General features: G+C 37.7%; 1 protein-coding gene across 7 annotated transcripts in view; it reads right to left on the bottom strand.

Annotated features, from left to right (window-relative positions):
- Nucleotides 1-8,650: 8,650 nt before the first annotated feature.
- The window catches only part of sipa1l3 (signal-induced proliferation-associated 1 like 3), a 189,158-nt gene continuing 186,408 nt past the window's right edge, over nucleotides 8,651-11,400 (bottom strand). For 4 of the 7 annotated variants that reach the window (XM_005173672.6, XM_005173673.6, XM_021467865.3 and 1 more), the window contains one exon: nucleotides 8,651-11,134. In XM_005173672.6, the coding sequence (XP_005173729.1) occupies nucleotides 10,988-11,134 (147 nt within the window). In that variant the 3' untranslated portion in view covers nucleotides 8,651-10,987. The remainder of the gene's footprint in view (nucleotides 11,135-11,400) is intronic. The other 3 variants (XR_012394069.1, XR_012394071.1, XR_012394070.1) reach the window with 1 other exon arrangement.

Below are 11,400 nucleotides of genomic sequence, written 5' to 3'. Positions count from 1 at the left end.
TCTCTCCTCAGACACATCGCGCGCGCACCCTGTCAATCACCATCAAACCACCACCTCTCCTGACAGCTGAGCGGGACGCTGCAAAATAAACCCTGACACTCTGACCAATGTGAAGAAGTTTACTCGCACGTGACTTGTTTTAGCTCTTTTGGTCCCATTAGAAACTTTGCAATGTGAAAGTGAACCGCTCAAAGGGCAAAGAGCAACAAAGTAACAATTGTAATCTCTGTTTCGGAACAACTGAATCGATTCACAGGTGTGAAAGCAGCCTAAAATTTATCATTTCAGAAAGATTTCAATAGACTCCATCATAGATGCATCAAATAAACTTGCTTGGTGTTTTTGACTAATAAGCCGTATTTCAGCCTTATCCATGTCTGTTTCTATCAATGACTGCTGTTCATCTGAGAAAAGCATGAGAAGCTGTGGAAACTGTGGGTGGGGAGAAACAGCTCATTTGCATTTAAAGCCACGGAGAGTTACACGCTCCCTAAACACCAAAACTGACATATTCTGCATTGATAATGAAAAAGTCTATCTTTTGAGCTAAAACTTTACAGACACATTCTGGAGATTCCAAAGGCTTATCTTACATCTTGTAAAAGGGGTAAAACAGGAGCTCTATAACTAATCAAAATAAACAAGACTACCTTACATATCTGATATAATTATTCTTAAAAGCAAATTCTATCTCGATGTAACAATTTGTACATAATTGTACTTAAAATAATACAAAATTCTTGGTAGGAACATTATTTTTGCAATGCGCAGAATTTAAACAAACAAAATCTGGGTTTACTGAAGAAAACCTGCTCCTGACCAGGTTAGGTTCACAAAGTTATACCAACACATGTTAATTCGTAGCAGACTCTGAGTTTAAGTTACCTCCCTTTTAAAAACAGGCTTGACTTACCCAGTTCCCCGTTCCCAGGTTGCTCATTTTACACTAAAATATCTGTAAATCGACAGTTTTCCTAATTTTGTGCTTCATGCGTGTTTCTTTGCTAATTTATGCTTTTGCATTGCATTATGGGATCTTGATCTATCCTCCGAAAGCTTTTGATAATGAAACGTTTAAAAAGTTAATTTGACATTTTAAATAGGTTTAAGTGAAATATTGTCTGTGTTGGTGTTGTAAATTACAGTTCAAGGACCTGGTTAATTATTAACAGATTTTTTTTTCCAAACCACCGTTCACACACACAGTTTTCAATAACCTGGAAAGTGTTTCTCTGACATGGTGTTTATTATGTTAGTAAATATTGTTTAAATATTTAGATAAGACCAATGGCGTTGTTGCATGCAATGCCTCATTAGATGCATAAGTACTCGCCAAATTTATACATTTTAGATTTTAGTTTTGTTTTTCTCATCTGATTCTCAGCAATACTACTAACACTGAATGATTTGGTGATGTTTCTGAAAATCAAATAGGTGGCCCTTTGGGTTCTTACTGTATTAAAAACGAGTTGGTTTTGCAGCGTACTCGCAGTAAACATGATACATACTTTTAGTATAATCCTTTAAAGATTTACAGCCTCAACATAGGACATAAGTCATCAACTTGCCAGATTCGTTCTCCTTATCTTTATGAAGTGTATTTACACCTGATAATTTTCATAATTACAAGCTATAGCCTACTGGCCTTTCAAATCAACAATTTATTCTGGATATATATTTATACCCTACATTGCAGTTCTGGCATCACATTTATTTAATCAACCGAAGCAATGTAATTTAAGTCTCAACACAAACAGACAGGTGCAAAAATGAGGGCACCACCACATAATATTGACATCAATCTTTTGTACAGCCTTTTGCTGAAATAACAGCTTGTAGACGCTTCTTATAGTCAAGGATAAGTCTTGCTGAAGGCATTTTGGGCCATTCTTCCTTCCAAAATTTCAGTCAGTCAGGTTAGATGGGTGCCGAGCATGAACGTCAGAATCTGCTGATACAGGGTGGAATCCATGCCACTTTTAACTCTGACAAGGTTTCACCTGTGCTTGCCACACATTCCCTCAGCATGATGGACACTCCACCATATATTACAGTCGGGAGCAGATGCTTCTCCTGGAATGCCACCATGCAAAGTGCCTATAGTTGTGGCATCTGTCCACAGTATATTTTTCTAAAATGGTTCAAGCTTGTCCAGATGAGCCTTTGCATACTTCAAATGACTCTTCTTGTTGGCAGAACGCAGCAAAGGCATCTTCTGGACCACCCTTCCCCTGAGCTGTCCTTTGTGAGGAGTGCGCTGGACTGTGGAATGATCTACAATGACATCATTAAAAGCAAGATGTTCCTGGAGCTCTTTGGAGGTGGTCTGTTGTTTGTCTGTGACCATTCTAACCATTCTTCCCCTTTGCCTTTCAAATATTTTTCTTGGTATAGCACAGGGATGTCCAAACTCGGTTCTGGAGGGCCGGTGTCCTTCATATTTTAGTTCCAACCCCAATTAAACACACTTGAACCACCTAATCAAGCTCTTTCCAGGTATATTAGAAAGTTCCAGGAAGGTGTGTTGAAGAAAGTTGGAGCTAAACTATGCAGGACACTGGCCCTCCAGGACTGAGTTTGGACACCCCTGGTCTAGCACATCTTTCATTCACAAGCACTGTTCCTGTGGCCTTCCATTTTCTTACTATATTTCTGACTGTGGAGACTTTAATCCTTTTTGAGAGTTTTTTGCATACTTCTGCCAACTCATGTTGGTGAATTATCCTCATTTTAGGTCATTAGGAAGATCTTTTGAGGTTTTGCTATTTTCAGGTTGACAATAAGAAGAAGCACAACTAGCCATCAGCTATCTGAAATATCCTTTTTCATGATGCACCTGTGTTAGGATTGTTAAGGTTCACTCAAATCAATTTTCTGTTGTAATCAATCAGCATTAAAGGTTAAGGACACCCTGGAGAACCTTTTTTTATATTAACAGATGTGTGTGTGTTGAGCATCAGTTAAGATAATGTTAGCACCTGTCAGCTTTAATTGTAGGGAAAAGTGGATAATTTTGAGCTTTTGTCAGCTAATTTCAGCTTCCGGGTTTAAAATGATTTTTGGGGCGGGATCAAAATCGGCGACGTAGCGAAGTACTGCAAGTGCAATGATGACGCGTCGGTTTCTCATTATTATTCATAGCGGAGTTTTCTTATCCTATGAGAAGAGCCCGCTGCTTAATTATTCATGAGACCTGCCAGACCTGCCAGAGACACGTCACGGACCCACGGCACACAGTATTTAGCCGTTCATGAAGGCTTGTATGTGTTTGTTTCCATGATCCACTGGGTTTGTTGCAAATTACGAATAACAAATGTAGCAGGGCATTAAATCACTGTTCATTTCTTTGCATTTTAACTTTGTAAACTATAAACTCATGCGTCTCCTCTCGGTTTATCTCATTTTGTGAGCTAGCTTCGTTCGCTCACGTTCTCCCCTGCTGGCTACGCCCACTCCTGCCCGATTCTCGCGGAGCTCCACGCCCATTACTCATGCATCTTTTGAAAAAATTCTGAAGTAGACTTTAACCGAAAGTGGGGGGGTGTCATGGCCCTTTAAGTGACTACAGGTTTTGAAAAACACAACAGAGAGGGTGCTCAAACATATGCACAACCTATATTTCAGTTTCAGTTTCCCCCTGCTGCTTCAGAAAGGGGTCCTACAAGGTAGTATATTGGGGCCTACACTTTTTAATATTTATGTTAATGATATTGCTTCTGCTGCAGGTGATTATTACATAGATCTATATGCAGATGATACCATTTATACTTCCAGTTCTTCTCTGACTACAGCACTTTCTTCATTGCAAGCCAGTATTTTAAGTATCCAACGCGCTTTTACCAATCTTCACTTAATTTTAAACACTAACAAAACAAAATGTATGGTTTTTAATAGAAATTTACCACATGTTGAGATTCCTCCTAAAATTTCCTCATTGGACGGTACTGAGATTGATCATGTTGATTGCTATAAATATCTTGGTATCTGGTTAGATGGGAAACTGGTGTTTGAAACTCACATAAATGAACTGCTCAAAAAGGTTAAAGCCCGCATTGGTTTTCTTTACAGGAATAAATCTTCCTTTACTCACTCTTCAAAGCAGCATTTGGTCAAATTAACAGTATAGCAATTCTGGATTATGGGGATTTAATTTACAGATCAGCTTCAAAAACTCTTCTTCACAAACTGGATGTTATTTACCATGCAGCAATGGTTTTGTTACTGGTGCACCATTTAATACTCATCACTGTCAACTGTATTCTTCACTGAATTGACCTTCTCTTCAATCACGTCGTCAAATTCATTGGTTTCTGTTCATTTACAAAACTCTTATTAGATAAACTCCACTATATTTACAATCACTTCTTAACATTCAGGAAACATGCCGAAATCAGCGCTCTAGTAATTTCATTAACCTTTGCATACCCAAAGTTCGCACTTCATCTGGCCGCTACTCTTTTCAGTTTTCTGCTGCTGATGCTTGGAATCATCTGCAGCAAACCTTAAAGCTCAGCACTTTCATTCCGCTATCATCTTTTAAAAATTCTATTCAGTCAATAGTTCAAGATCACTGTGCTTGTTTTTAGTTTTTTTGTTGGTTTTATATATTATTTTTATCTGCATTTGTGAAATTGTTATTGTATTGTGTCCCTACTGCTTTGTACTGCATCTGCTTTTCATGTTGCCTCTTGGCCAGGTCGTCATTGTAAATGAGAACTGGTTCCCAATTGACTTACCTGGTTAAATAAAGGTTATTAAATTTCACACATCTCAAAACTGCTACACTGTGTATTTCTGTCTGAAAAACATGACATTATCCAGCTTTCTCTAAAAACCCAATGGCATTTCAATGTGATATTTTTTTCTAAAGAAAAAGCACATAATTATGCAGCCACAGAGGGGTTGCCCAGATATTTGCATAAAACTGTATATATTAGTCAAAGAAAAGAATGATCAATACTGGTATCATTATGAAATATTTTAATATATATATTTTTTTATAAAATAATGAAAACATAATTTACACTTATTAAATGTACACTCGTTGATACAATATCCCCAAAAGAAACTGAAAGACTAATCAGTTATTAGTTAATCAAGGCATCGGAGCCACTGTTTCATGCATGAAGCTAATGGAAACAGAGACTAAATAAAAAAGATAAAGTAAAAAAAAAGGATAAAATCAGCTTTGTACAAATGATCAGGAATCAAACCGAATAAAAAGAAACCAATTAAAAAAGAAAACACACATATAAAGTCAGTACCCTCCATTAATCATTTTTTACCAAATCTGCAGTTTTGTCATGTTCACCTTGAATTTGTCTGTGTACTTAACAATAATAAACAAATCAAAATAAATAGTCAAAATATTACACATTAAAAATAAACCTTCAAATATTACAGCTTGACTATATAATTTGCCATGATTTAAGGATGCGCAACACAGATGCACATAAATGTTTTCACAAGTATATTACTCATATTTAGCTTTAAAAAAGAGCAAACTCAATTAAAAAAACACCTCCACCCACCTATCATACACACAAACAGAAATCAGAGAACAACTATCTATGGTGTAGATATGACACCCAGTAACCCAGAACTGAGCGAAACACCAAGAGTCTGAAAAACCTCCCACTTCATTGACAGAAAAGAGCACAGAGTGGGTGAAGTTCCTGAAGTCACTCACAGCAATGAGATGAGAATCTGATAAAACACGTTCAAAAAATCATCTAAAAGATGGGGTGAATGAGCTCATCATAATATATGATAATATGCTTGTTTAAGTTCAGGTTGTGATGAATAATGTCCAGACATAGTTCACCCAAAACGTTCTGTCATTACTCACCTTCATGTTTCGCCTCCTCATTTACAGACAAGGGATACAATTGAAGTCAATGGGGGCTCAACATTTTTTACACTTTTTTTTCCCTTCAAAATATCCATCCATGAAAAAGTGGAACATTTTGGGTGAACTATCACTTCTTCCCCCCCTTTTTATTTTCCTCATGGGGAGAATATGTAAGCGTAACTAGCCAGCAAGCAATGTTGTTTAATATACATCTAATAGATATCTAAACGTAGACCGCTTGGCTAAAACAAGGCTAAACTTGAACTGTCAGTTAAATATTGGGCTAAATATGTTCATCTGGAGCTGATTTAATAAAAATAAACAGTTGAAATGGTCAGTAATGTTTTAATTATTATTATTTACAAAGAATAGAATAAATAGTACACATTAGAAAAAGCTGCAAATAAATTAAACAGTTTAGCCTGATAAATGTAATAGCTATTATAAGAAATTAAATCAAGTAATCAAATCTCATCAACCCTTCTTTCACTGTATAACTTAAACATTCTGATTAAAGAGCAAGAATAAATCTCTTATTTAGATTTTTCGTTTGATAACATTAAATACCAGAGGAGTCGCTTTAAAAATGCACACATCTATATTGAAAGCATTCGATTGCCATCTGATCTTCTTATGCTCATTTAAGACAAAATGTGTTGTGTTTAAAAAAAAAAACCACCAAGATCGACATGTTTAGATGTGATTGTTCTTATTGTGTGTATATGTCTGTTCAAACATGCACCCAAAACCAAGTATCCACTTTCGCTGCGCTTCAAACCGCGTGTACAGAATCTGTTTAGGAAACAGCATCTATTTATTACTATGGAGCACGTCTGACAGTCACGCACCACTACATGAACTGCCCGCTTTGAGGATTTCATACGGGGAGCGATGGCATCTGTAATGAAAAGGAAGGGAATCCCGCCGTTTTTATATTGATATATTCAAAGGCTGTTTCTCAATATGCGTTCTTCAGTGTTATTGCGTCCTTGTGTTCTCGTGTAACGCCATCAACAACCGCCAAAGTTCAGTTCCAAAACTCAAGACCGTAATAACGGAGTAGGCTTGAAAGTTTAAGGATGTGTTTTTTATATCGAGGACGCATCGATGCAAAACTCGCCCTAGAAGTCCCGGAAGTCATTGCGGCTGAATAAAGGAGGTGGGAAGCGCATTGTTTTTATATAGATTTATTATTACTATTCAGAGATAGAACTTGTTTATCTCAAGAGTTTCCCTAAATGAGACGGTGAAAGTAAACATTACCATGAAAATCTTAATAAAGACATAAACACATTAGGGGTGTTTATTTGCTGAAAATTCTATTAGAATTAGTTTTACTTGTATTGTGCAACGTATATTTGTGAGGTTTTTATGCAAAGTATATATAGTGAAAAGGGGAAAAACAGTAAATCAGTGTATGAATGCTGTAATGTTTGAAGCATGGTCTGTTAAAAACGTGTGAAAGTCATGTGACCATCAGGAAGAACGCAGCATCTCATGTCTCCAGAATTCGTTCTTTCGAGGTAACTTGGCAAGACCACTCTACCGAAGAACGCAAGTTCGTTCTCTGCGTTTTTGGAATTGAGAAACAGCCAAAGGGTTTTCATGCCTAAATAAAATGAAGGCATGGAACAGATTCATGTTTAAGAGCCTGGTGGTTTGGCGGTATGGGTTGCCTATAGGGAGGATCGGCTATTTATTGCCACCCTTCATAGAAAGATTAAAAATACGGGAGAAATACAGGAAAAACGAGAGGGTTAACGGGTATGAACTAGACTAGTCGTCAATTAGACTTTATATGTGTAGTCATTCATTTCTGTTTTTTTGATGAATAGTCTAGTTTTGGCCTATTCTTAGATATCTTAAATATCACTGACAGCCCAAATTTCGCCTTATTTTAGCCAAGACGACTATATTTAGATGTCTATTAGACATCGTCTAGAAACAAAAAAGGCTTGCTGGGTATTAGCAGTTCAAACTTGTATAAAATCACCATATGTACAACTACATTACTAAACAGCTGCAATGAATGTTTGTCTTATTAATATCTCCCACCTGATAAATAAACAAGAAAACAGTAGCGTTTTACAATGCTAGTTACTGTCACAGGCGTGTATAGAGTCATTTTTCACTTACAGCTATGACGGCTAATACAATGGAGTCAACTGACTGTTGCAGTGCTTTCGCTTTAACGTGAATAAACAGGTCAGAGATGAAGAAGTCAGGTCATCGAGAGGGCAGCTTACGGGTCCTGAGAGAGGAGGAAAGATCTTTTTTGTTCCAGTCACGTCAGGTTAAAGGGATGGAGAGAGCTGATATGAGTCACATCACTGGTCCTTTGACCACTTTTAAGGCAGACATGTACAGAGTAACACAGGGTACATGATAAACCATAGGCGATCCAGCCTGACTGCTATTCCAGTTACTCTTGAAGATTTTCCAGAGTGGGTCATCAATTACAGTGTGGCTCGTCTTAGGGCATTTTCACACCTGTCTGTCGTTTGATTGAATACGTTACAGTTGAGGATTTCGCAATGGTTAATTAACGAAATGTGTGTATAGGGACTATTCTGATGAACATTATCCTGGCTGCGTACGCACCACCAGTATTTGCTCTAAAGTAAATCTACACGAAATCTGCATGCAGTAATCCACAAATTTTAGCCCATCATTGAGTCTATTTATTTACTCGTGTAAATGTGTGTAAATTTATACATTTTCAGCTATAATACCGATAGTAAAGTAGTATTTTCCATCTTTTAGTAGATATATTATATGAGAGACTTGCTTTGTTTACCAAATAAGTGGATCTAATTGGATTTACATTGTAAACATTAAATAAAATTTAAAAAGCTAAAGTTAAAAAGTTTTTAGCTATGATACTTCTAAAATCATTTAGCATAAATCCACAAATTTCTTCGTAAAAATAGCAAACAATGTCAGCTGATTCTTTCTGGCCCTACTCTTGAGCAACCACGTTGAAAGTGTGGAAAAAGCTCAAGTATAATTTTGACATCTATGTTTCACAATGTTCACTGTCTTTGCAACATAATTTTTATCGCAAGTAGTGTGGTAATAGGCACACTTGCAATGTGCAGTAGTTGAAGAGAATATAGAAAAGCAATACAAAACAAACTGCACAAAAATAATCAAAAAGCATATTGTTCTAAACCTCGCCATGAATTGTAACTAATTCAATTGTTGTCTTCTGTGCTTCAGAAGAATGGTAAAGGACATTGCTCAGTGCTCCATGCTAATATACTTGTATGCTACGTCTAACTTCCAACATTTCAAGGCAGATGGAAAAGTGCTTTGAGATTTCTGTCAGTTTATTTACTTCTGTTTTCGTGGAATGTGTAAATAGTTTGCAAAAAAATGTTTATTATTTTGTATGAAACACTTTCCGCTAATTAATATACACTGTTATGTGGGGTAGTTCCTATTGTGCTAGGTTAGACACTCCTTTGAAGTTAATGTAATCCCCTTCAAAAGGGGTTCCTGCTGTGTCCAGATATGGCAAAAAAGCAGATGCTTCTGTCAATAGTTATAGGAACTATTAAAAAGTGTCTCTATGTAAAAGCCTATCAGACTTAGAACTGCTAATTGAAGTCGCCCTGTGAGTAAACCGTCCTCTCATTGGTCGTGTTTATTGCTATGTTCATGCCATGTTGTAATTACGGCAATTTTGAGAACCCTGGACCTAAATGAATCTGGTGGTGAGGTGGTAAAGCAGCCACATGGTATAAGTTGTAGTTCACAAAAATTAGAACAGCTCCTCTGGCCAAGCTTCCAACTTGATGGAGGTTATCCCACAATTCACTTTGCGAGTCATCAACAATATAAACTCACTGTGATAGAGACCAGTTTGTTGGTCTGTTGGGTTTCTCAGCAACATCATTCAGGCCATCTTGGATCAGTTGTTTTTAACAGCTTGACTGCTGTGTTCACATATGCCTAAACAAAGCAGACTATGGGACAAAATGTGCCAGGTTCCAAAACAAAGGCTTCAAACGAGTCAGGTGTGAAAACGCCCTTGTTATGTAAACACGATGATCTGTCTAGAAGTTGAAAACAGCCATCTATTGCCAACAGTCATGTCACCTGATAAACCTGAACTAAATACAAATAGAAAAATAGAGTCTGTGTGGACCACAGCTGACTAGGGTTTCGTAGTGTCGGCTTTGCATATACATATACAGTGTCGGAAACTGACAGAACAGCCCAAGTTTACACACAGTGCTATGCCGAAACTATACATAAAAGAGCAAGTGGCATTTCCTGTCACAGGACACAATCCACGAGCAGAGGAAACGATGTAACATCACAGTTTGAGTAGCGGTTGCTGTCACCGGTCACGTCTTTCTGTTCGAAAGCGGTGGCGATTCTCCATCTCTTTAATAAACGTTATTGCAGAGGACGTTCAGTCATTGTCGAAGGTTTGTTTGGATGATGAATCAGTTTGGTTGATGATGACGATGAACATTCGCCACTATAAATATGGACACAACAGCGTTTAATGTACCAGCACATGAGAGTAAGCGATTCGTAATTATAATTACAGTGACGTATTATCGGCGAGTCGTTCCCAAAGCGCTGTACCTCTTCTGTCAATTACAGTACCGTGATTTCCCTCGACATGTTGCACATGCTGGGAAGGGTAGGATCTCTCACGTGGCTCAAGTTTGTATTTTTTTGGCTGTTGAGCTGACTGTGCAGTAAATAGGCCTCTCAGTTTTACTGGCTCAAGCTTAGTGTCGACTCGTTGAGTACAAAAATAAATCTACAATGAGAAAATAGTTCAGAAAGTAGTTCGTTTGGAGATGAGAAGCTCGCTCGTTCAAGCTAGGACTCGAGGTGAGTTTGTTTGAAAAATAGACATCTGTACTTCTGTACCGGCTTTAAGTTAAAGCTTTAAAGTCTCAAGTTGTCAGGCAGACCAACGTCAACTCTCTCTCTCTGGGTTTCCCTCCGTCGCAGTTTCATTAATCTCACAGTTTGGGGTGTATGTGTGTGGGGGGGCGGAGGGCAAGCGACTGGGCGATAAGAGACTGAATTAAATTAGCAGTTGGCATCAAACGTGCCACATGAGGCAAAGTACAGGTACGTGAATGTGTATTGACAAAGGAAAGGGAGCAGTCATTTCCTCTCAGGGATGGTAGAGGATAAGAGTTTGCTGAACTTGCGGAGCTGCTCACTGGCTGACTGTGATTCCTCCTGCAGGCGCTGGTTGTTGTGCCTCAGATTAGCCATCTCCGCTAACAATACAGCCTTGTCCTGTTTCTCCTAAAAGGGTGGACAGAACGAGAGAAACATGATCATGAGGATGTCATCTAAAAAGGCCAGGTAACATCTGAATTTCTTCCATTTCTTTGATTTCTAAAGAGAACTTTGCATTTTTGTAGGTCAGGGTAAGAAAAACAATCCAGTATCTGTTCTCGACCGATTAATCCACAGATTAATTCTAGGAGGTTTTTGTTTTAATGAATTCTTCACTCAAATCTCACCATTCGTTGTGCTCAGACATCCAACAGTGCATTTATTTTGATACC

Source organism: Danio rerio, chromosome 18, assembly GCF_049306965.1.
Source record: "Danio rerio strain Tuebingen ecotype United States chromosome 18, GRCz12tu, whole genome shotgun sequence".
Lineage (NCBI taxonomy): Eukaryota > Metazoa > Chordata > Actinopteri > Cypriniformes > Danionidae > Danio > Danio rerio.
This window is presented reverse-complemented; position numbering and strand designations above follow the sequence as displayed.